At 32.4% G+C, this 27,083-nt stretch overlaps 1 protein-coding gene across 3 annotated transcripts; it reads right to left on the bottom strand.

Annotated features, from left to right (window-relative positions):
* Positions 1-1,289: 1,289 nt before the first annotated feature.
* On the bottom strand, positions 1,290-26,571 carry LOC143236770 (retinitis pigmentosa 9 protein-like). Of its 3 annotated transcripts, XM_076475316.1 has the most exons (7): positions 26,446-26,554; positions 22,646-22,777; positions 22,005-22,134; positions 18,015-18,175; positions 15,820-15,911; positions 2,283-2,344; positions 1,290-1,879 (listed from the first exon to the last, which is right to left on the bottom strand). In XM_076475316.1, the coding sequence occupies exons 3-7, from the start codon at positions 22,028-22,030 to the stop codon at positions 1,681-1,683; spliced, it is 540 nt and encodes a 179-aa protein (XP_076331431.1). In that variant the 5' UTR covers positions 22,031-22,134; positions 22,646-22,777; positions 26,446-26,554; the 3' UTR covers positions 1,290-1,680. The 3 variants fall into 3 exon arrangements, with proteins under 3 accessions (XP_076331431.1, XP_076331430.1, XP_076331429.1); XM_076475315.1 differs by lacking the exon at positions 22,646-22,777 and having other exon boundaries at positions 26,446-26,560; XM_076475314.1 differs by lacking the exons at positions 22,005-22,134; positions 22,646-22,777 and having other exon boundaries at positions 26,446-26,571.
* Between the last annotated feature and the right edge of the window lie 512 nt (positions 26,572-27,083).

Raw genomic sequence — 27,083 nt, 5'->3', positions numbered from 1 at the left:
CAAAGCTTGCATCAAATGATTTTTATATGTAATATGAAATGGCAAATAGCTGAATTTTCATGTTAAATTAGGTTTTCACTGTGTTATTGTGACTTCATTTATCATCATTACATCTAAAATTCTTACTATAATTGCATAAATAGCTAAAGATAATTTGTTGGTGTGGGCTGTTGTTGAGGTTTACTACACAGCTGTATCTATCAAACTGAGGGACAATGTGAAAACCAAAAACAAAGATTTTAAGTTACACTGCTAAAGCTATTTGGCAATGTATAAAATATGCTTAGATGGATAGTGTTGTTTAATAGTGGACTATACAGAAACTACTGGAGGATATATTCAAAAACATGTCCATTTTGTTGACTAATTTTACAATCCATCAAGGAGTAAAGTTTAGTTTACTGGCTTCTGGATTCAAGAAAAGAAAACATTTCAAGTTGATGGACATCCACAGTCAGCAATTGTTTCCATGTAGATGTGTTAGTATTTTTACTATCTTTGTTCTCTCAAGTTTACTAAAACAGAGAAAATAAAGTTACATCAAATTAACAATGTTAAAGAGACTAACCTATTTTGGAAACATCATGATTCTAGGATTTTATTACCTTTCCTGATAAGTTTTTCTTAGGCTACAAGATCCTAAATCAACACTGGTTTTGCTCATATCAAGACAAGAATGAATGAGAAACATGGTCCAAATACACGAGACTTGTCTTCTCCAACTCTCATGACTTGTAGAACTTTAGTAAAAGGAATCTCAGTGGGTAGGATGAGGACAAAATGTAAATTCATGATGTAAAGAGAAGTAAAAACTGACTTGGTGCAGAATGTCATTCAGTAATATTAGCTTCTGCCTATTATACACGAAGAGGTAACTTTCAGGGTGAAATCAATACTGTAACATTTGAATACACTCATGGATTTCTGGAGGAAATACATTTTTGTTGCTGTTAAAGAAACATGTTTGTACAATACACTCATAGTGAATGAAGAAGAAAAAATGCTGTGGCAATTAGAAACTGATGGTTTAACAGTAATAAGATTCACTGTTTGATGTTAATCTCACAATATAACATTACAGGATACAAACAGATTCTAATTATGTAGCAGTTTGAAACTTAGCACCCAAGACTGTAATGAGGTTCATGTGCATGATGTTAATCTCACAAAAGATTAATGGATACAAATCAGATTTTAAGTCTGTGACAGTTGGAAAATGAGTACACATGTCTGATGCTAATCTCATAATATGATGGATTTCACTAAAAAAAAAATATTAAGCATCTAAAGTGAGAAAATATTTTAATTTACACTTTTAGTACTTATGCAGTAATAACTAAGAGTTGTTCCTATCTTTAAGCAAAAATACAGAAAAGTTTACCACCAGTAAAATATATTTTTAAAATATATTTTGATACACAGAACACAACAGTTAAGTTACTTTAGACTATAATGTATACATCTTTTGCAACAGAAGCCATAATTTTCTGCATTTGTTATGCACTCATCCCATTATAATACACTATGGACCCAAGAATTCAAAGTATGGGTTCATTCTTCAATAGACAGCATTTTTATATAAAAAAAAAACAAGAAAAAAGCATCATATGTCAATTGCATAACAAAACTAACAAACCGAATTGTTTCAAAAGTTATTTCTAATTGATAATCATAAAAAAACTATTTTTTGGGTTTATGATTTTTTGTCTTGGATTTTCTTTTTTTCTTTTTCTTCTTTTTATCATGTTTATGCTTTTTCGATGGTTGTCGATGTCTATTTTCAGGTTCTGGATCAGAACTGGTAGAAGTTGAAGAACTGTCATCATCACTATCAGAACTAGAACTTGAAGATATAAGTAAGGCCTGTAGCTGTTTAATTCTGAAAAAATAAAATAAAATTAGTTATGTTAATAATAATAATAAATAAAATTAGTTATGTTAATAATAATAATAAATAAAATAAAATTAGTTATGTTAATAATAATAATAAATAGATAAACAAATCTTTATTTATGAAAAATTACTTTTTCTCAAACATTACCCACATCAGTTATATTTTTCACAGACATAAAAAAGAATCAATATAACACAGCTAAAAAAATGATACCATTATCAACCTCTTTTATGCAAAACTTTTATTTTATAAAAAATGTTTTTTCATGTGACACTGCACCATGTAAAAAAGAAAAAGCCAAGAAAAGAACAAGCAACTGGAAAAACACAATAATTTATGATTTCCAATTGCTAAGTATATAACAACCCAAACATTTTTAGCAACTAACCTTTGTTCTTTCTCATTTTTCTTGGACTCTGTAATGTAACTATGCATTGGATCTTCATGTATCTGGAAAGAGAAATGATTAGTTTGAAAATAACTGCAGCATTGGATCTTCATGTATCTGGAAAGAGAAATGATTAGTTTGAAAATAACTGCAGCATTGAATTTCCAGTACATATGTATTTTATTTACTGTTAATATTTACTGAAAAAATAATAAGTATTATGTAATGCAAGTCTTGAAATAAAGAAAAGGTAAGGACATAAGGCTGAGGAAAGTATTGTTCATCTGAGGCTATGGGAAATACCTTGAAATGTTTCATTGCAGTGTCACTGGTCATTGTGAGAGCAGGCACAAAGTGCTTGAGAATAAAGTACCAAAAATACTTAATTTCTAAAATCACATTATTAAGAGTTTTAACAAACCTAGTTATGTAGCTGTAGTGATGTAGGGAGGGATTAAATCTCAATAACAGTGTAAGATTTTTCAACAAGAATCTAATATATAAAGGTAGGTTTGTTTCTTTTTGTTTGTATCTTTAAACCCCTATAATAGTAGGCCCATAAGGATATTGAATTAGCATACTCGTTATATTTTTAGTGTCAATGAAAACTCTATAATACAATTTTTTCTATAGATGACAGACGACATTTTTGGTCTGATTTAAGTGAAAATGTATATGTATTTTATAAAGACGTGTTCTGCCATTGTGGTGTCAAAATGAAATTCCATGGAATACTGTCATGTCAACTGACAAACAAGATTTGCTTCTTTTTAGAGATTAGACAGGATAGACCCACAAAATAATTTGTTTTGGGAGGGGAGTTAGATGGATAAATATTTCTGATGTTGATTAGGTATCTCAGAGTCAAGTGTTGAGGAAAAGAACAAACAATTCTGATCACAAGCAGCAAAATGTATAAAACAAAAGAAGCAGACAAGAAATGGAAAAGATTAGCTCTCTGTTCAGGGCAACAATGACTAGTAGTTGAATATTGTGCCAATAACTGTTAATATGATCTAACATAACCTGATATGCAAATCTATAACTATTCACAAATAGCTCAGTCCAACAATTAGATACAAGTAATTTTTAACACTGCCTTTGTACTTGTGTAAAATAAGCTGGCTAGGCCAGTGTCTATTATCAATCATGGATTATATTTAAAAAAGTATGCTAAAGTAATTCTAACATCTGCATTATAAACTACTAATATATATATATATATATATACAGAAATTTCTGCTAAACTGTCTCACTCATTTCAAGTTAATATAAAAGAAACCAAGATCAACGTCTGAGCTTGACCTCAATATTAGTAGAAACGAAAAACTACAATAATAACATTATTTATATACACACATACACCTATGTGTTTTCAGCTGTGTAATGACACATTTAAAGCATGGCTGCACACAAAGTGTGTGTAGATTTAAGCCAGTAAGTGAAAACCCTTCATTATGATCAAAACATTATTTTTACAAAAGTGAAAGTTCATAATTTTGAATTATTACCATGTTAAAGTATTATCTACTAGTCATTAGCAAAATAATTTCAAAGATTTAATTTTTTTTATTGAATTGCTAGAATAAACTACTGAATAAAATAACTTGAAACTTCAGATTGGCTTTTTTTTTTTTTACAGACTGTGTAGTTTTTGAAAATATCTGTGTGAATTAATGAGTTTGCAATTTTGAAAATATTTTATTGTGACATCTATTTTAAGAAATAATAAAAATGCTTACTTTTGTTGCAGTTCAATTACTGATTTTTGTTTTCCTACATTTTTGCAAAACAAAAGTTTTAAAAAGTGTAAATTTTACATTTGTTCTGATTTGAAAAATCTCTGTGTACAGTTTCATTGTGTTTAATTAATTATGACAACTAATATACAATAAAATAGCATTTTTTTTACAATACAAAAATTATAAGCAAGGGAACTTAAAATGATTCATTAGAAGGTTTAATAAGTCTTAAACCCATTCTATATTTATTTACAGATATTTTCCATTTCTTTTTTTGAGATTTTTTTGCTCATTCAAGCAATTACATAAGCCAATAAAACCCAGAATAAACAAAGCCTAACACAGCAACTTTACTGGTGAAATAAAACTTTATATAGTTGAGTGTATAAAAAGAAGTTACCAAGCCTACTACTTCTTACTGCATGAAAAAAAAAGTTCATGTTGCAACTTTATAAATCATATAAAGTACATAATCATAAAGATAACTTAAAAAAAATATCGATTGTAAATTTGGGGAAAGAATTTCATAAACAGATATTTTTTCTCATCAACATATTACCAAGCTAAGCTTATAACATAAATGTTTTGAAACAACCAGGGACATATTAGTCTATCTTAGTTGTTCCATCATCTAAACTAACTGAAAACCATTAAATAAATAAGCAAATAAATAAAAAGCTTAAAGTCACCCTTTATAATTCATTTAGTTATTAAGATTTATCTTAATACAAATTTTCTGCTTTAATAACATCTGAAGGTAACCCATTCTAAAGGTCAACCACCCTATTGAAAAAAATAAAACTGTTTTGGTTTGGCTGAAGATGACTGCTATCTTGCCAAAATTTATATTTGTTTCTTAGTCCAACTGTTAAATATGAAAAACTATGGAAAAAGACTAACACTATCAATTCCCTTTGAAATCTTAAACACCAAAATCAGATTTCCTTTAACTCTTCTTTTTTTAAGGAAAAAAAATTTCAGAAATTTTAATATCTTCTCATATGACAACCCTCCATCCCAGGCAACATTGTAATAACCCGCTTCCAAACCCTTTCCAAGAATTCAATTTCTTTCCTAAGATAAAGAGCTCAAGACTGAACACAATACTCCAACTGTAGCTTAACAAGTGACCTATACAATGAATTTATTACATTTGTCAATATTAAACCCTTCCATAGCTTGAAATTTTTTAAATTCAACAATATTTCCCAATTGTCTTGTTACGAGTCTAATTACCACTAATTAAGGCATAAAAATTAATTGTCCATAACTCGTTAATGTTGCAGACAATTGGCAGTGTTTTTAATTCAAGTTATGAGAATGTTTATAGAGAACATTTGTATTAATTTTCAAGTTTTCCTTATTCCTAAGTATGGTGTTAAAACAGTTTATGTCTTCGTTTATCCCTGTGGCATTAATTATTTATATGATGTATGACAGAAAGTGTACTTTCAGACAGTGTAACATCATATGTTTGTTTTGTGCTCAACTTGAAGAGTGTAAGAAATGGTCAAGTGTTTCCTAAGCATGTGAATTTGCTCAGTTTTAAGGGCCATTGCTTCCTTAACCTATTTTACAATTTACCAGTAAGTTGAATTATAAATAAGCCTCATACACATTCTAAGCCTAATCTAACACTGTAATACAAGTTACACCATTAAGCTCTAACTTAATATATTAATACTACTATTTTCACTTACCAATCTTACTAAATCTAGAATTCTTTTGTATTTAATCTGAGCATAAACAACCTTGTTCTGATTTCTATGCAAACTCAGCTGAACTGGAAGATATACTGGCAAACACAGTTGGAAAAAAACAATATAAGAACAGTTTTCATTGTATGTTTCAGTCACTAACCTGAAATTCTCAAAGCCAAAATATAGGCAATAACATTCCAACATAATGATGGACTAAAAGTAATAAAACTACAAGTAGAAAGTGTAAGTGTAAGAAAGTACCTATGGAAATACATGTTCAGTATAGAAAAATTATGACTTGTAATATGGTACATTATCTCTCTCACAGATATAACTTGAATCCCACAATGAATAAGTAGAGGGACTGGTGCAAAAGAAAGAAAGATGTATCCTTGAAAAACATCTAAAGGCCACTCCCTAAGGGAAGACAGATTCTAAAATTACACTGTCTTCCCCTCAAGTTCATAAGGCTGGATAGAATCAAGAACTCTCAAACGTACAAATGAGGCACATGTTAATATAAGGAACTGACAGATTAATCCGGGAACCTTACATCCAGAAATAAAAAGATGTCTGCATGATGTAAACCATCTCCCTCAAAAGTGAAATTGACCAGAACAACACCAAGTACAGTAACATCAAAAGATTGTAGAAGGAGAAGAATCATAATAATCTACAAGTACTTTCACTGTTCCACAACATGGATGGAGTAAGAACAGTATAATTTATGGAGGAATATAGACATCTATAATACATGTGTGAGGAGTTATGTTGATTATTCAACTTAACTCCAACAGCCAATGGGAACCAACATTGACTTGTGAGTAGGATGAGAAATAACAATCAAAGGGATGAGATACAATTTTTATGGCTCACTCCCATTTATATTTCTTTCATAACTAAGGATATCATGTCATCTACACCAGCAGAATACCACTGCCCAACTCTTAACTGAATGGTTGTATAATCATTTCTATATTGTGTTTATATTTTGTATTTCATTAATCCATTCAGGAGAATGCCTCCATTGTCCACCACCTCAGCAACTTGGAAGTGGAGAGTTTGGAGGAATGACAATGCCTGAGATAGTGGAATGGGTGACCACAAAATCCTATTTTTAAAAGCAGACCATACCAATTTATTTAACACAAAGCATGGTAAGGATGGGCAGATATCCCTTTCTGCTTTACCCATGCACTCCAAGGATGAGCAATCTGGATAAGACACATTTTTTTGTTAAAATTTCATCATGAGGATAAATCTACAAGCAATCTTGTGGAACACCCACCTCTGCAGTGTAAGTTGCATGGCTATGGAAATATAATATGTAAGTCAACATGGCCATACAGTGTGGATTTGATGTTAAAGAATACCTGGTCAGAAACCATTCACCACAGAGCAGGATAAAAACAAGGAAGAAAAAAATATGTAAAAGTCTCTGAAAAGTTAAAAAAAAAATACTCAAAGTCTCAGTGAATTCTAAAGAATGGTTATCGACAGAAGACAATAACCAAAAGAGGAAGAAAACTGCAATGCAATGCAAATAGTGAGAGAAAGATAACATGAACAGACTCCATGACCAATTGAAAAAATACCTTTAAGAGATGATGAAGATGAAATGTTAATAAAAAGACCAAATGTCAAATTGGATGAAAAATTATCTGGAACAAAGTATGAGAAAAAGATGATAAAGAAGAATAAGTCAATCGAAGTAAGACTCAAATCCAACTGGCAAAGTTAGAAGGAGAAAGATCACAAATAGAGGATAGCTGTCAAGGAAGAAAAAGGCATCAACAGGCACCATAGGAAAAGGCAATATAATAAAGAAAGGCATGTACAAGATACAGATGTCTATCTGAATCAGGCCAAAGATAAAGATGTGAAATGTAAGGAAGTAAAAACAGCTAAATGTTGGAGTTAGTCTCAAGAGCAGCCAAAAAGTAAAGAGGAAAAACAATGTGGAAACAAGGGAAGATATATACAAGGAAAAAGAGCATGAAAAACATCAATGGCAAATACACAGACCATTGACACCTACAGGCATATAAATGAAAGAAGGAAGATATAAGGGATGGTAAAACAAGAGGCACTGGGAGAGTGATTTGAATGTAGACAAAGTAAGGCAGTGCAGGACCACATTAATATCCTCATTTGGAAGGGCAGCCCACTTTGGTGAATGACAAATACCAAAAGGAATACATCAACAGATCAAAGATAGGGGAGGTAAATACCTGCAGAACTGGAAAACAGTAGGTGTGATACAGGGCTACCTGAAAACCTGAAATTGAACAGACAGGAAATCCCTGATCCAAAAGTCAAGTGAGAAAATGCACATGATGAAGAACAGTGGACTGAACAGGAAAAAACCTTACACCTAGAAACCAATGACAGAAAACATTCCATTTGCATTCAGAAATTTCTATGGAAGAAAGTTAAATGAAACAAGCTATAAAAGAAGCTAACTATTAGGAGAAGCTGGATCTTCTTGCTGATGACAAGAGGAAAACCAAGTATTATAAAGGAGCATAGGAATGTCTGGATGAAACACTGTAACTGAAGATGGCAAAGGGACAGAGTCAGAGAAAGAGATATGGAGGAGGAAGTTGGAGAAGTCACTGAAACCACAGCTGAAATAGCTAAGAAGTTGCTAACAGAAGGATGGAACGCATACTGAACATAGAGTGTTAAGGATCATTGAAGTCACCCAAAGAAAAAGAACAGGAGGATAGACAAATGGGTTGGTCCATTCCTGGCAAAAAAACATCAATAACCAGAGCAAGAATATAAGGGACAGGAGACAAAAACCAAAGCAATTTATGGGTAACAGACATACTAAAACCCTCAGTGTGAGAAGAACTCCAATGAATTTAATGCCACTGGAAAAGAAAAAGGACCAAGAGACCACTCCATTGGATAGATTTTTGTCTGGACAGGAATCTGACCCAGGACAAGAGCTAAAGCACCTGGACCATGACACACATTAATATGAATATCAAGTGAGGGGGCTCAAAAAACGATCCAACTTATGAATACAGAAGGGTCAAGAACAGGTGCCATCCTGGTGACTGAGATAAGCAACCACTGAAAAAAAGTCAGAATGGATTATTGACAGACAACTGCTGGCCACATGGAGAAAATTAACTAACTTACAGTGAGAAGCTCTAGAATGTTGATATGATGAGATCCCTTAACAACAGACCTTAACCCAGAATCTTTTTGTTGACCATTCCTGAAGGAATGTGTCCATGAAATGTGTAAAACCAGATGAAGAGATAAAAAATAGGACATCTGCTGATCTGCAAGTTGTGTCTAACCGCAATGCCAATTGTTGACAAGGGTGGGAGGAATGGTAATAAAAGCCAATAAAGTATCCCATGCAAGATTCCACTGGTTTTGAAGAGCCCATATGAGCCTGACCAAAGGTTATAAAGGCTATTATGAAAGATCACATCCCCAAAAGCAACAGAAACTCAAATACTGTAACAGAACTGAAAACCCATTGAATGAAGTTGAAGAGAAAAAGGACAGACTCAAGTAAGACAACGTTGATAAAGCAAAACATTCAAATTAACAAGATATTTGACAGGTCGTCATAAGAACTTCTCCAACTTGATCAACCAACCCATTATAGCTGCTTCCAGCAGCAGCTGATAAAGGTAACAGGCAGACTCCTGTTCAGAACAAGTTCACATTATTCAATCATCCAAACAAAGTGGAAAGTGCAACCTGAGAGCATGTGAGTGACAAATAAATGCTCCAATCACTCAACAAAGCATACAGTGCCAAAGCAAGTCTGAAAGAAAGTGTGCAAGACAAATAAAACACTATATAGAGTACAAACTAAAGAGAGGTTTGCAAGTGATGAGATATCAAGATATGCAATAAGCATTTGTGACAATCCCCTTGGTCATCTCTACACCAGGATAAAAGCCCACCTTAGGGTAAAAAATACTCCAAGGTAAAAAGGGGCATATTAAAATTAGACTAAGGTGGGACAACCTAGTACAGATTGCCAGTCTCCAGTTTAATGAGAGGGCAGCAAGCAGTCTGGAGTAAAATGATGAACAGGTACAGTGGTCTGTTGAGATAAACAATTGTACCACCTTGGACAGGTGCTGGGAAAGGAAAATCATACATGAGGCAAAGGAGATGGGGAAAGAAATAATTAGACAAGTCCTTCTGATAAAACCTAAAGAACCTATGAATCTTTTGTGAAAGATCACCAAAGGGTAACATAATCATACAATCAAGCTCCAACTAGACTGTCAGTCTCTGGTACTGTTGACAACATGCATATCAATGTTGAATAAAACAAAATAATAAACTCCTGGAGGGAGAAACATGGAAAGGTAGGTAAAAACCACGATGGGAAAGAAAAAAGGGCTTGTTGTGGCTCCAACTGAAATAAAGGTGCAACCAAAGAGGAAAAGGTAGAGTGCTGAATGCATAAATTTCACATCTAATTCCAAAGTTTCAGATTCATGATCAAAAACATGTCAATAAAGGAAAAAAAGGGCCATACATAAATATACAAAAGAAAGTGGCAGCACATGAACCCAGGAGAAAAGCTGCATTGGAACCTAGAAGATCACAACAACAGTGAAAACATACATGTAAAGCAAGAGCAGAAGAAGACAAATGAGCTAACACTGAGATAATACTGAATCATAAAAAATGGGGAACTAGATAAAATATTAAACACTTGAGACATCATGTCAAGAAATGGAGTATCAGGACTAGCTGATTTTGCAGGAGAGGTAGGGAAAAAAATTGCAAAATATGGTGATATAAAAAGGTTATCAAATCTTCATAGACTCAAACAGGTTCAGCTTGTTTAGGAGGACTAGTGAGGCAAGTTCAAAAGGAGGAGGCTAATTCATACAATGATCAATCTCATGGCAAATAATAACAGAGAAATCCAATGATGAGTTTCCCCCACTTACATCTTGTGAAAATAGTGTTTGAGGTATAACACCTAAAGTAGGAACATGAAACTCAGAATCTATTGTAGAAATTCTGTTGACTAAAGAAATTTTTTTTATAACATTCACCCCAGTAAAGACCTAAGGTAACAGAAAATGGAATAGTTCTTTATGAAGAATACATTGTTGTTCCTAATTTATAAATTCTACTATTTTCAATAAGAATTTGCATTTAATTACAGAAAAGTCATTTAATTTTATAATATTAAAACATCTGAACACATTTTAAAACTATTTTTCTCACAAAACAGAAGTACCAACTGAAGGTTTAGTTTGTAAGCACTCAAATGGTAACATTTTGAAAAAAAGATTTTGAAGCAAATGAGAAAAAAATTCAAACATTTAATACAAAGTGCAAATTCACCATAAAAACATATTTATACAAGTAATAATTACATATCCAAATCACAATGGGTGAGTTGCTTTTAAAACAAACTGAAAACAACTCAATCACTTAATATATTTCAAGGGAAGAAAAACATGGGCATATTAATAAATTAGGTTTCTTCTTTGAAATTTGGCAAATTTATTTTAACATTTCAAATAGAAAGCAAAAAGTCAATGGTATACATTAATAAGTATGATAAACTGTTGTATCTTTTATTCTTTAACCCTACTGACACAGGTCATGGGTCAAAGGCCATGTCATTGCATTTGTTAATTAACATTCAAAATTGTAATCAACTAGTATTTTATGTCAATAACTTTGGCATCAAATTGAAGATTACGACTCAAATTTTAGCATTATACACTAGTTAACTTCTTAATTTACAGGTAAATATTGAAAAAACACATCTAAATGGCAACTTTTGTATGTCACATGGCATACTAAATGAAGCATGGGTTCATATTAAATGTTTGTGATGTCCCAATACAAAGTATTTAGTTACTTATGAGTTAGAAACTCAAATTACCTACATTGACAAACTAAAAAATAAAATAAGAACCTTCTATCTGCTTAAGTAATCTCTGGAGTTACTGGCTCAAACACAGCTTCCACACCCACTCAAAAATGCTTACATACCCAAATCTCTGTCCATGATGTATGAATAACCAATTGAAAGCTCAGAATGTCCTCCTAGTGGCTTTCTCAGCCCTTTTTAAATAAACAGATGTGGAACTCTTTCTTTCTATACCAAATTCAAAATCATAAGGTAATATTTTAATGAGCATAAAATTTCTTATTTTTTTAAATCCAAATACAACTAAGTTAATACACTTGGTAAGTTATGGTGGAATTCTATGATATTATTTCAAAATGTATATATAAAACCTTAAAAAATTTATTTTCTTTCACATCTTACATGCAAGAAAATTAATAAGGCTCAGCACCCCACAGCATGTAGGCAAATTGGTAGAAAAGTTTGTAATTAGAAGACAATTGTTAGTTATAGTTCTTTATATACAGCTCTATATTTTAACAAAACTAAGCTTAACAACCTATATGTAAATAGTAATAGTGTATTATAACTGAGAAGTGACTATCTTACAAAAATACCAATGAATTAAAACACAGCCATCACAGGTCATTTTGTTGAAGCCATTTTTATATTCTTAAATATGGTAATGTGAGTGCACATGCACTGCATCATTGCAACTTCTATAATGTTAGCCAAGTACAGTCAATATAATAAAAATAAATATATATCAATGTTTTAATGTTAAAATTAGTATGATTCAGCATCTCATTCAAATCATCATCCATCAACCAACAGCAGCATAGCATGATCATGTAATGCACATAAATCCCTCTACACTCCTCTACCAAACCTTCACTTTGAAGTTTGGCAGAAGGCATGAGTGCTGGAGAAGTGGGAAGAAAGGGTGATAAGTCTGAGGGGAGGTAAGTACCTATTAAAAATACATTTTCAGCACAAGAAAAATTATAATTTCTCATATGGTACTAATAACCAATCGCAAGATCAAGAGATTAGAGGAGGTGGAACCACACCACTTTTGAGCCAGGTATACCTTTCATTCATGTCTATAATTCATAAAACAGAAGGGCAAAAACTGCAAATTGTAGAGTGGATAGAACATGTTGGACCATACTCAGCAAGTCAACTACACCCAAGCGAGGACAGAATGAGAATCATACCATTTGCACCTCCTACCCAATAATTGAGGATTAAGATCCACTTCAATTATGGAGTACTACATAAAGACCAACACTCTAGAGCAATCCAAGACTAGCCATCCAGTTTTGAGAGGATGGATTCAACTTGTGCAAGGACATATGTTGATTGTATCACTTGAACACAACTCAATGATGGGAACTGATGTCCATATGTAGGTAAGATGAGGGCTCCCAATCAAAAATGGTGAACTGCATTTGAGACAAAAATCAGTTGGTATGGAATGTGTAAAAAAAGACTATGTGTTAACCAGTTTGGTAAAAAATCAACTCCAGTGGTTGTTGATAATGTTAAATGTGTATATAGTACAAGGAGGCCAAATCTCATTTACACCAATAGAACACCACTGTTCTACTTTCAACTGAGTGGTTATAGACAACTCTTTTGAGTTCCAGCAACTTAGAACTGGAAAGTGGTAAGAACTATGGACTCCCATACTCCGCTCAATAAGAATTGTGAGAATGTGTTGCAGAGTACAGAGGAATCTTCCCACTAAAGGCAGTGGAATAGGTGATGACAAAACCATATTTTGAAAAGCAGACCATACTAAATTATACATTCAAGGCATGGCAAAAAAGCGTAGTTATACCCTTCTGCTTTACCCATAAAATCCATGCGTGGTACTGTCCAGAATGATCATGTTTATGAAGCAATTAATGTGAGGTATATAACCTTCCAGCATTCTTGTGGAACATCACATTTCTATGATGACCATGTACAACCATGGACAATAAAGCAAATTTACACGACTTAAATTGCTGATTCGAAGTTAAAAAATGCCTGTTCAGACACCGCTTACTACAAAGCAGGATCCATGTTATAAAAGGGAAGAAAGAAAAGTCCCTACAAAAAAATGGAAAATGAACAAAACTTACCAGTTAGTCATATCAAAGTCTACAGCATAGCTACAGGTGGAAGACAAAATCCTGACATTGGACAAAAGCACAATGCGATTGAAATAGCAAGAGAAGAACATATTGGGCATAGTCCACGTCCCAGTATGGAAAATCTCAACAAAGACAAAAAGTGATGGAGAATGTGAGAAAAAGGAGTGGGCTGGAAGAAACATGGAATAAGATACAGGATGAACAAGGTAGAGAGGAACAGGCCAAATGGACCCAAAGGGAGACAGACTATCAGAGTATAAAAAGATAGGTATCCATACCCTGAAGGGTAGCTGTACGTGCATTATTGCACCTCAGATCTCTGATTATACACAGAGTCTATTAGAATCTGGAGGAGAGTAAAGATGGAAGATAGAAGGTAGAAAGTAAAAAAAAAGGAAAAACAACTCTTCCAAGCCACCAGAAATTTGGTAAAAACAAGGAGAAGATAGGCAGAGTGATAACCTGTACATGAAATGTCAACAGCAAATAAATCAGAGTAGGAGCATTACAGGCTAAGAGAAGAAGGAAATATGTCTTAATGGACAAGGAGAACAAGAAAAGTGATTCAAATGGAGATAAGGTCAGAGCACAAAGGACCATGGTAATAATCCAATCCCAAAAGGAAGGAGAACTAGGAGGCCTCTGAACTTGGAAGAAACATACAAGTAGGGTGAGAATAAAGAAAGTTAAAAAAAACCATGGTAACTGGAAAAATGAAAGGTGTAAAAAAGGGTTGCCCAGAAACCAGAAAAAGAGGAGACCAAGGACCCAGGTGAGAAATTCTGTCACCCAAATCACAGAAGGCTAGTCAGCAGGAAGTCTACCTGCACTGGTACGCTTCCGTAGAAGATAAACAAATGGAAGAAACTAACAGAGAGGTCACTCCACATGTGATGTCAGATTCTCTTGACAAGAACCAAACAAAAACCAGGCATGAGGACACAGAATGGGATGTAGAATGGGAAGTGGAAATCAAGGTTGATGCAGAAGTGAGGGAAACAGAGGAAGAGGAATAGGTATTAATAGGGATAGGGAGAAGAAGTGGCATGCTTGCTGATTTATAGATTTAGGTCAATCACCACAGGAAAGGTGGAAGATGAAGGTAGCAAAAGAAGATTCTGTTCAAATTTCCATTGTGAGCAATAAGTGACCGAGCCAAGAGGGCACAATGAACTAAAAGGTCCATGGAATGTAGATGTTAAGGAGTAGGTCAAGCATGATTGATATTGAAGAAAACTCCCAAAGCACAGGGACTTGGTGGATTGAAGTAAGTACCTCTAATGTAACAACCAGGCCTAAGAGCTGCTACAGAAAGCAGGTAATGAGTGGCCGGTTCCTGCTTGAAATGAGTTAAAAGGAGCCATATGTCCATGTAATAATGGAATCTCATCCCCAGAGCCTGAAAATAATAAGCAAAAGTTTGTACAGTGTGCAAAAAAACATCTATGGAGCTGAAGCAAGTCCAATGGGAATGCATAAATTGGTTAAACTACCCTGAGATGGACAAAGTGAGGAAAAGGTCAAAACTGAAGTGCTAATTAGACATGGAGAGGGAGATATGCAAAGGAGACACTCATTTCCAGCCCTTATCACCAGATGAAAACTTCCATTTCTGGATAAAAGAAAATACTCCATGGGGAACTTGTGGAGTATGATGAAGTGGTTGAGACAACAAAAAACTGATGACCAGTCCTTAGTCCCCAATTGCCATGGGGAGTGTGAAAAAACACAAGACCTAAGCCCTCAGGGTAGCTACCAATACTGCTAGCAATGGGTGGTACTCTATTGAGGAAATAAAGGAAAAAGTACATTATTGGAAGTATGATTTCCTATATACAAAAGACATGTAATGTTTACTAAAGTCTACTAAATTTTGTGAAGATACACATACTGTATTAAAAGTTATTGCACAAACACTTAAAATGTGCAGATGTGGATATCACTTTTGTATTTTATACCAAGCCTGTCACAAAAGAGTTAAATGAATTAATTTATATAAGCAGCAAATGGATAGTGTCATGTATTAAGTATAATTTCACAAGGCAAATTTGATGGTATGAATAAAAGAGAAGTTTATTATTAAAAACTTACATATCGGAACTTTTCTATTTCTTTGTTGCCACTGAGAAACAATGGACACTCTTTGTCACCAGTCCTGTGGCCATAAACTTTGCACCTCCAGCCTATATTAAGATAAAAGGAAAATACGGCATAACTATGTAACAACAGACTACTTTTTATAACGTGATAAAAAATATCTGGTACTAATATAGCGTACGGTCCACACAAATACTATCATACTCACCATTTTAATGATCCCCTAAGACATAACTTCTTACTAAGTAATCTATATCTACCCACATTTTTGTTCAGAAAATAATAATAATAATAATAACTAAGTTGTCTGTTCCAAAAGTATACCTTACATTTAAGTTATAATTATGTTAGTTTTGATTGGTGGAACTCATTTCATTCCAATTATATTTGCTCTATGTTATGTATTATAATTTATCTCAGACGAGTCTCTGATATATTATATTATATACATTATGTATTATTTTAAACTGGAGATTTTAATCTTAATTTAGAAGTTAATTAAATCTTGATATGTATTAAATTTATGATACTTATCAATGAGATTGATAAACACAATTTTCTTTCTCAACACAAATATATTTTAATATACAAACAACAATACAATTTATAATAATTATTATTACAAATAGTTGTTAGAAATAATGACATATATATAAAACTTTTAGAAACTTTATATAACTGCAGAAGTTATATAATGTGTTCGTAGAAATACTAATGACCAAAGTTAATTCACTGAAGTCAAACTTTTGTATTGTTCAAAATCTACACACATTCCTGGTCAAATATCTATAGTTTTCTGATTAATAAGCATTTACCACAATTATAGCTTCCAAACTTTATAGTATACTGACTGTAGCATACCAATAATATTCTATTCAACTGTTTCTCAAAGTTTATAAATTGACATATTAAGGTGACGTTCTCAAAACTTCACCTGGCAACAAAATTGAAAATATGCTTGTGCTTTCATAAAACATATTGTTGATTCTTTCTCTCAAGAATCTTCTACAAATTTAAAGAACAGGCAGAACTTGGGCAATACATTTTTAACAATATAAGTTACATCCATTAATAAATAAAATATCAAACTGAATCAAACATAGATATTAAAATAATATTGAATCCATTAGATCCCAAACACGTTATGTAATAGTACTTTGTACCTTGTTACTTTAAAAGTTTTATTTATAATAACTGGCACCAACTGCAAATAAATGAACAGTAAAACTGTCATAACAATAGTTGGTTGGTTGATTTAGTGTTTTATGGCACAAAGTAGCCAGGCTATCTCCACCAAATATCCAGTAAAAAGGTAAAATTAAAGTAAACATAAGAAAATTCATAAAAGGAAATTAAGGTAAAACAAAATATAAATACCATAAAACCAATGTTTACATCTAGTCTACAGCAGTAAGAGAAAAACGACATTAAGAGAAGTTGTAAAGGACTTTCTGTAGCATAATGATAATTATCATAACCTGCCAAGAAGATTAACAGGTAAGTAAAAAAACTACCGTCAGTCACCTGAAATTGGCCTTTCCAGTCCTGGTTCCGAGTCATGTGACATTATGGCCATTTTCAAAAAGTAAAGCAATAAAAGTTTTAAAAGACGTGCAGCAAAATTTTAATAATAACTTGCCAGAATGACTAGCGGGTAGTTCAAACAGCAGCATTAGTCACCTGAAAATTTGCCTTTCCAGTCCTGGTGTTGAGTTGTTTAATGTTACAGTCATTGTCTAATTTCTGTGACTGTCTAATTTGACTGTGATTCTTAAAAGGGAACCACAGTAAAAAAGGTTTAATGTATAAATTAAAAACTTAAATGACATTAAAAATATTAATGGCCTTTAAAAAACTAAAAACTTTACCAAAGTAGACAGTGTCACCATCACCAATAACACTGTCTAACATTATGGACAAACCTTGGGACAGAACATATTTAAAATGGTGCTGTCATAATAACAATAGTATCTATGTAGTCCGCACATGATAGTAGCACCAAATATCTTATAGCTATTTGAAACAGCTGAAAAGTTCTGCCATGATTTTGATTCTAAAGTTGGAGTTCATAGCAATTAAACAAAAGTAGATATCAAATATCATACAAGACTGAATTACATGCTTTTTTTCACTTTTCTAATACTTTTTAAACTGAGGTTATAATTTATACAAAATCATCTGGTTCTTACACTTCATAACTTTGACTTCTTTACCAAGGGGCATCCATAGACCTCTACTTGGAGCTTTAGCAAGGAACTCCCTAGCTTGTTTGTTCTCAGGAGTGTCTGGAATACAGTCTTCAGGCTTCTCTTTCTCTTCCTGGACAAGGCCAGGTGGTGCCTGACCATAGCTACAAGTAAGAAAACACATTAGTTGTAGAAAAAATGGGTTTTAAAAAGCAAAATTATTCAAAAAATATAAATAGTAATTGTAAGTTTATCACTAATAGCATCTTAAAAAACAAATATTCATTGATCTAATTCAAACCAAACCAGATACTATCTTCTAAGCTGTTTATAAAAAAACCTGACACCATCTTCTGAGCTGTTTACAAAAAAACCTGACACCATCTTCTGAGCTGTTTACAAAAAAACCTGACACCATCTTCTGAGCCATTTATAAATAAACTTGACACCATCTTCTCAGCTTTTTATAAAAAAAAGTTGACACCATGTTCTATACTATTTATAAAAAAACCTGATACCATCTTCTATACTGTTTATAAAAAAAACTTGACATCATCTTCTATACTGTTTATAAAAAGAAAAACTAACACCATCTTCTATCCTGTTTATAAATCTGACACTGTCTTTTAAGTTGCTTATAATGAAACCAAATAATATGTTCTCTTTCATTTCTGAAGAAGTCAAACACCTTTTACTTTACATAATGTGATAATAGGATCCAAACACCTTAGTGTATGTTCTTTCAAGCAATTTAACATTTAATGAAATTTTCTTTTCTACCAAATTTTGCATTTGTTGAGTTTAATGGAAACTATAACAACACTTAGTATTGCATGTGCTTTTTTTTTAATAATTTGTCCTAGATATATATGAGACACACAATAATATTAAAAGCCTACTCACAAGTTTTTTAATTATTGTAGGTTACAAGATTATAATGCAATGAATTTGGTGTATCTTACGCTTATAAGATATATGGTTATGTAGACATGCATTTTGGACATAGATGTTTAAGGACACAGGTAACAAGGAAAAGCTTGCAAAATATCATATAAAATAAATGAAAACACAAACAATGAATATAGAACATAACTACAGTGAAGTAAAAACAAAAAAGAATCAAGATCTATAACACCAACACATATGAATACATCTCAAACTTGTGAAACTACCACATTAAAAAAAAATCCATTATCAGTACAGAGTTCAAATTATGTATGTAATTTGGTTATGAAACTCATAAACTAGCAATATTTTTCATAACCAAATTTCAAGCAGTAAAGCTGAATTGAAGAATTATAGCTATTATTGAAGAAACAAAATTAAAATTAAAATGTATTTGTTACCATTTGCTTGTTCACATCTACATCATATATTTGCTTGAATTTTTTTTTCAAAATGGTCTTTTCTATTGTTCAAACATTGTTTTAATAAAACTGTGCTCTCCATAAAACACAAATAAGGTGATACACAAATCTCCAATATGCAAATAAGAACAGTTAATATTATAAAGATTGTTTTCTTTTTCAAATTTAGCCCTAAAAATAAACTGATTAGATAACTATTTATAGCTTTGGAGCATTGATAAGTATGGAAATCAGATAAAAGTTTATAAGTTTTATCACATGTTGATAAGTAATTTAAGACAACAACACATAAATAATTTTATTTATTTCTAGTTTTCACACGAAAACTAGTATTGGCATGCTGATACAACAGTAACGTACAAACCAGTGTCCACAAAGGATTGATTAAATTATACTAAAACAATTTTGGAGCCTTATCACATTGCTACATCCCATTCCATCATGTTTCATCCTGATCTGTTTGATAACTATTATCTCAACAATAACATTGCAAAGTAGCTTATTTTTGGAATGGGTTCTTTCATCAGATTGTCATGTTTAAAGTACATCATAAACCATCATTTTCTTATTTGATTACAACAGAAATCTGTTTGTGCTGTGTGCATTGAGCTGGTCAGTATCTCTTCATATGGAAAAGCATGAATCCTCATTTCATTCATCAGCTGCATAAGGAATAAGATTGTTGAACTGGAGATAAATAGCACGTTTAACAGATAAAAATCTTCAGTGACCTATTCCAAACAAACTAGGCACCATCTTCTCTCCTATTTTTAAATAAACCTGATACTATCTTCTCTGCTGTTTCCATCTTTACACTATTTGTACTTTTGGTCTTATTTTCAGATGGAGATCCTTCTTCAATGTAGCATACTGTTGTCTGATACATGTGGACAACTTTTGCCTGACCTTTTTTTTATCTCAGATTTTTATCTGTTACACTTAGCTTAGTACAGCAGGCATGACTCATTGTAGGTCTTTCTTAGAATTGTGACCAAACTTGATCCATATTCCTTTGCTTACCAGTAACGTTAAGCTAAAGGGATATTTCTGCCTTAAGAATTCTAACTCCATGATCTTAACATAATTTTATTATCTAAGTGTATGAATATTTTGCATCAGAAAGGGTGGTTATATGTCCTTCCTAAAAGCAATAAATTTCAGGTACTATCACCCTTCTATGAAATAACAATATCACAATGCAATTTTTATAATGCATTCCACTCTGACTTTACAATAACTGTGGCTGTCACACAGTTTGCCAATTTACAAATTTAATTTTTTTTAAACTTAATCTACTCAACCTCTAACATATATTAAATGGATTTATTGATTTTAAAGTTGAAATTGAAAATATAACCCTTTTGTTTACATGTTAATTTAAATTAACGGCAAAATTATACCAAGACCTTGATCCAATTCATTTACTAGTGGTAAATTATTAACAAAGTAGACGTATACAACCTGAAAGTTTCGAAGAAAAAAACATTCTTGCATCGATGGCATGTTGTTTTGCATGAAACATGATCATGGCATCTCCTACCTTACATAACGCTAATGCTATTTTTTTTAATTACTTTTGCTCCAAATTTAAAGATATGCACATTCTGGTTGTATATAGCTAAGTAGTTGTAAGTTCTTTTACTGTAGTCTTCTTCTAGGTTCCTTCTTTCCAATCATCATCATCAAGAAAATAATTCTGTACACTCTTCATATCACATCATGTGACACATTTTACTTGCTTTCTTAACAGTAGTCAGCTAAGCCAAAATTTCAGCTCATTCACTGTAAATTTTTTGAAGTAAAATAGGTTATTTTTAAGGGTTTTTTCCCCTCAACTTTGTATCAGTTCATATTAATTTTTGAACAAATATCAGATTTTAATCACAGACATTAATTCCTTGGGATTTAAGAGAACATAATTTGACCAACTAAATCTTCCACTAAAAAAAGATTAAAAAATGTTCAACATTTTTTTTATCTTCTGTACAGCCAGTTGTTTTAGTCCAAACTTAATGATATGGGTATTACAGACACCACCTGTAATACTGTTTAATCTCATGTTTCATCAAGATCATTATCGTATTTTAAGAGAACTAGGTTATCATTCTCATTTTACGATAATGGATTTATAGCTTAGAGTACAGCATAACATAAATCTTCATCTCACAGTATGATTTCATCTTCTTCATGCAGTGCATTATTTACTTCAGTAGTTAGATTTTGCATATGATTAACAATCAATTTTTGGCATGGCCCTCACTAATAATAATTTGCTCCAGTAACTGTTTAACATTAATCAATCCTGATTTTAGAGACAGTTTACTCACATTTAATGCTAAATTATATCTTTAATGCAAACATTTTCTTTCTGTAAAAGATCACTCAAGGGCCTGAAACACTCAAAGTGTTTCACTATCAAATAACAGAACTTATACAGCTCTCCTGCTGTCTAATGGAAAACAGCTACTGCCCATTCTAGCTGGGTGTTGCTCTACTTCTGTGCTTTACCTGAAAAAAAAGTTGAAATAAAAACAGGTGATCTTCTATTGTCACTGAGAAAACAATTATAAATATAATTCTATTTATCATAATACTTTATTAAACTCCTGAAAAACAAGTTACTCACTTGATTACAGTGCAGGATAGTAGCATCCAAGTTGTGTAATAGAGCTTTACAAGACAGCAGTCAATGCTGAACTCATTCTATCTCCAATGGCTTGTTTGGATTTTTAGAATTCCTATACTTAGACTGCTAACTGAAAGGAGAAATTATAATACACATCTTAACAAATTATATTTACTAATATTAATTCAGTAAGTTTTATAAATACAATCTATACAAATTTAAAATAAATTTAATATTCTTCTAAAAGTTAATATATGCTTTTTATAAATACATGTCAAATTTAAAAAAATAATAAATAAAACTTACAAACACATTTAATAAATTAAATTTTATAATTTTGTATGAATGATGCTGTGTATCTTTGTGCAACTGTAATATTTGGAAATGGATGATTGCTGTTAATAATGACTTATCACATTTTTTTAATCTACTGAAGCATAGAACACTATAATTATAGTTTATAGACATTCTAAGCTAGTTTTTAACATGTACAGTAGAAACTTAAAGAACCTTTAGAATTTTTAACAGAAGTTTGACATAGTATATCACACAGGATTACTGCACACAGTTATTAGGCAGAGCCTAAATAAAGAAACCATTTTACAATTTAATGTCATAATTCATTCAAATACTTTTTTTACATGTGCTGTATCCAATGAGTTGATCAGTATGTCTTCATATGGAATAGCACGAATCCTCACTTCACACTCCAGCCGAACAGGGATAAAATGAATTTTGCATTCCTCATGTGCTCAGTTCTTTATCTTCTTGTACTGTAAATTTTTTTAAATACTCAGTCAACTCAAAGTATAAATTCAAAATTGTTAAATCAAAGAAACTTCTTATTTGAAAAATTTTTGAGCTCCTTTTCAGGTGTCTTGATTAATGTTAGCTCCATCTGCACAAAACCACATTAGTTTTTTTTTTCAGTCTGGATCTGGAAGTTTCTTCTAATTTTTTTTTTCTACTGCCCCAACAATTGCCTCTGATGTAGCTTAAACAGAAATTGCTAGACAATCAATGAATCTTAGAACTGGGTAAATGTCTTCAAGAATCATGATCCAAATTTGCTCTGCTTCTAGATTTGTAAAACTTGTGCTAACATCTTTGAGAAGTCCAAAAACAGATTGAATGATTATTGTTCTATGGTGTTAAACAAGTTGTAAAAATATCAAAGTAAAATATTATACAAGATAAAAATAAATCAAGTTAAGAACCAAAAAGGCTCCAAAAGAAGGTAAAAAAAAATTTTAATAAAATCAGAAAGACCAATGGTCAATGAAAATAAAATTTAAAAAATAATTAAGTTGCACAGTGGTGCTATCAATAATGACATTGTCCAACATAATAGATAAACTCATGGAAAAGACGTTGAAAATGATGGTACCGTTAATGGGTACCACAACAGTAAAATATGGCCTATTGTGACTTGAGTGTCACAAAAGCCATACCTTGGTAGATTAGACCCAGAAAAAAGAAAACAATGAGTTAAAAAAAAACTGTTACTAATATGTAGCATAGCCAGCACAGCTTCTTCCTTCCAATCCTGATAGAAACAGAACGGCCAAAGAGTAAAAGAAGGTTTGATCTGGAAGACCTTGTTATCATGATGCTTACACCAAGTCAACTGCTAACTGATGCAAAGCTGAGCCTTCAAGAGAAGACTGTAGTTCATATATAGAACAGGCATGGCCATGATAGCAACAGAACAGACAGATTTAGCTGTGATGTCAGTGAGCTTGTTCCAGTTAATACCAGCACGACCAGGTATCCAGTAAAAGTGAAAATTAGACGAAAATGAAGTTAAATAAGCCAGTTGTCATTAAATATTGACAAGAACAAGGTAAGTATTAACAAGAAGTGACTTCAGGGCCAGTAGAAAACTAAGAGAATGAGTGTAAACAGTGCAATCAGTGTACTGCATAGCTTCTACATGACCTACAGCATGAAAAATGGCATACAACTAAGCAATAAAAACAACTTTAAAAGGGATGCTGTGAGAGACCACCAAGTCATAACAATCCATGGCAGAACCCATGAAGTCACCTGATTTTCAATCACCCATATAAATGGGAATAGCAGAATGGTTCAAAAGATGTTCAGCAAAAATAAGACTACTAGTACTTTCAACTGGGAGCATCCATCTTCTTCAGATGACTCAAGGAAAAATGGGCAATGAATCCTTTGATTTATGACTACATTGTTTTTCTTTAACAAGAGGGCAGGTCTCTATTGGCAGACATTGATTCTAGCAAATGAAGCAGTGAACACATAATCATTCTGCTTCTCATGACTGAGGAAGATGGACTCAAAGAAACACTAAAAGATAGGGCCAAAGGAAGTTGACGTATGTAGTCAATGGAAGGAATGACAGATATAGGAGTAGACAATCACTTGTTGACTTGATTATCTATTGAAGTCAGAAGAATCTCCACATGATGCAAAAAAAAGACACTGACAAAGGTGCCTAAACAATAACTCCTCATAAGGAATTCAAATTAGCATGAAGAATACCTCAATGGGTTTTTTCCCCAATGGCCTTTGAATTCAAGAGTTCACTGTACTTCAAGGTAGATGTTTTCACCAAGATGTCCCCAAAATGTAGCTTCTTTACTAACTTTGGAGAGCTAGCATGCACTTGTAATCCCTAAAGGTTTATCCGAAAAAGAATGTAGTAAGAGAAAATGAGATATAGGTGCATAATTGAGTGAAAGCTGCTGTTGAGTTTTCAAGATATGATGATTTACCAATTAGTTATTTTTTATGGTTTAATTTTTCAGAGAATTTGAGGAACTCATAAGAAAAGAAGAAAGATTTGGTGCCCAATGACCCCCCCCCCACAATGGAGTCCTACAAGGAGACAAACTATAATGTCAAACAAGGGCACTGTAGCAATGCCAGGGTTTCATGAGCACTATGCACAAACATCAGCATGAGACACAATGTCCACAACACCAACTGAGAATGTCCAACAATAGTATTCAGTTGGCTCGAGCCCAAGAAGACCAGTCAACTAGCCCTGGGAAGCCACCCCGAGGCCAACAGTCTGCGGGAATTCAAGGCCAAATTGATGTATTGGGGTTAAAACACTCAACTATCAAGATCATCTCATCCCCTTCATGGGTTTTCATACACAGTAAACATGAGTGGGCATTCAGATCCCAGAGGAGTTAAACTAGAATAACAGAAACTTCTCTGGGAGGTCCCTTCACCACGTACAGGCATCCACACCAACTGGTAGTCCAAAGAATGGAATAATATGATTTTTTTTTTTTTTTTTTTTTACTGTTGTTATCATATAATACTTCAAAAATAAATCACATAAACTCCTTGCAATATATGTGTAGATGATAGGGGACTCCATTCCCCTTCTGAAGTTCACACAGGGGTTTTACATTTATAAACAGTGTATTTTGTTTTACTATGAACTAGAATGTATTTAAACAAACAGCCACATTGTTTAATTTCTTCACCACTTCCTCTACTTATTACCTTTTACATAAGTCCATTATATTCTCTCTTTCTTAACTTAAAAGACTGTTAGTATAGGAACATATTGTTATCAGTGTTAATATTTGTGAAACTGTCTATCTTTCCTGTTCTGAAATTGAAGTTAACATGATAAAGTGGAGGTATAAGTAGTCAAGTATTTTGAACAAGAACAATTAAAACACAGTTACATATTGACATAAGTTGATTTTCTTTATGGATAACAAGTTACTGTTTCTTCTTACATACAAACCCTTATGGTAAAAGCATTAATTTCAAGGCATATTTGGTTTCATAAATTCCCTATATAAAAAACGGTAAGACATTGTTACAGTATAAATAATGTATTTTACTCTTCATTATACTACACACGAAGTTTTACAGAATATCTATTTCACTATTTGTTAGCGTTCTAAGCTGGGATACCACAAGTTAAATATTACTTCTAAATTCTTGAAGTTTCAATAACAGTAATTTATTCACATATCTCAGATTAAAATAAACTTATTATCAAACAAGTGATACTTTGAGATCATGTGCTCCACTATTGTTAATAAAATATTATTATTTTTCACTATCTTACACTAAGTTGAACAAAACTATCAGAGTAAACTTCAAATTATTATTTAGTACGCAAGAAACGAGTTTACCAAATGTTAAGTATAATAATAAAAGTTTCATTGGTAGATTATCCTTTCAGATAAGATAAGTATTAATATTTCTGATCAGAACAAGGGCTTATAAAGTAACTGTACTTTGTATTCAATCATAATCCATAATCATACTGTCACAGTCATTGCAGCCAAAAATAATTACAAAACAGTAAATACAGTGATATAAACATTGAAACACTCAGCCCAGTTTATCCGCCAGTACAAACCTGACCAAGTCCTTTTCATTACAGGAAATATATTACTATAATTTTTCTTTTAACTTCCATGTTCATACTTACAATGTATCATAATGCTGTAAAGACTGAATTATTTCTTTTTCTTTTCTCGATTTTTTCTTAGAAGAACTGCTCTTACTTTTCGATCTTTTCGCTTTCTTCGCTTCCATAGTTCTCAAGCAAGACACACTGCCATCTACAGTTACAAAGTTTTAAATATATCAAGAAAGGTGATACATTATTACGTTTACGTTTTAAATCAGGAAAAGGGTAAATGCTTTTAAAATTTGTTTTACAACAGTTATTAATACAAATGAATGTTATATTTTAACTGAAATGTATTTATTTGAGTAAAGTAATAATTCACGAATAACTAGTTAAATATAACTAAACACAACAAGACACGAAAAACAATGGTCCATTTGCAAACGCAAACGCAAACTAACGTGGCAGGGGTTTAGTTTAGAGAGAGAGAAATCAGAAGAGTTCTCTCTCCAACTGGGGTGTTCAGGAACTTTGTAGTTCCTCATCGTCCCCTTACATGAGAAATGTTTTAAAATATCCGTGGAATTTTTACTTTATTTTTAACATTTCAAAAAATGGAGTGGTGTATTTGTGAGTGAGAGGAAGGACGGAAGAACTGGACGAAAGCAGCGAAAGTGAAGTGAGCCAGACCTTAGCTCGAGGACGGAGTACACTGG

This window comes from Tachypleus tridentatus, chromosome 13, assembly GCF_004210375.1.
Source record: "Tachypleus tridentatus isolate NWPU-2018 chromosome 13, ASM421037v1, whole genome shotgun sequence".
Taxonomy (NCBI): domain Eukaryota; kingdom Metazoa; phylum Arthropoda; class Merostomata; order Xiphosura; family Limulidae; genus Tachypleus; species Tachypleus tridentatus.
Note: the sequence above shows the minus strand (reverse complement) of the source record. Positions and strands in the feature narration are given on the sequence as shown.

Excerpts from the sequence above, each read along its gene's own strand:
- LOC143236770 (XM_076475314.1), bottom strand. The coding sequence starts at position 26,552 with ATGGAAGCGAAGAAAGCGAAAAGATCGAAAAGTAAGAGCAGTTCTTCT. Across the intron at positions 18,176-26,445 it reads TTACAGCATTATGATACATT|CTATGGTCAGGCACCACCTG; the intron begins GTAAGTATGAAC and ends TCTTACTTGTAG. Across the intron at positions 15,912-18,014 it reads AGAAGTCAAAGTTATGAAGT|GCTGGAGGTGCAAAGTTTAT; the intron begins GTAAGAACCAGA and ends ATCTTAATATAG.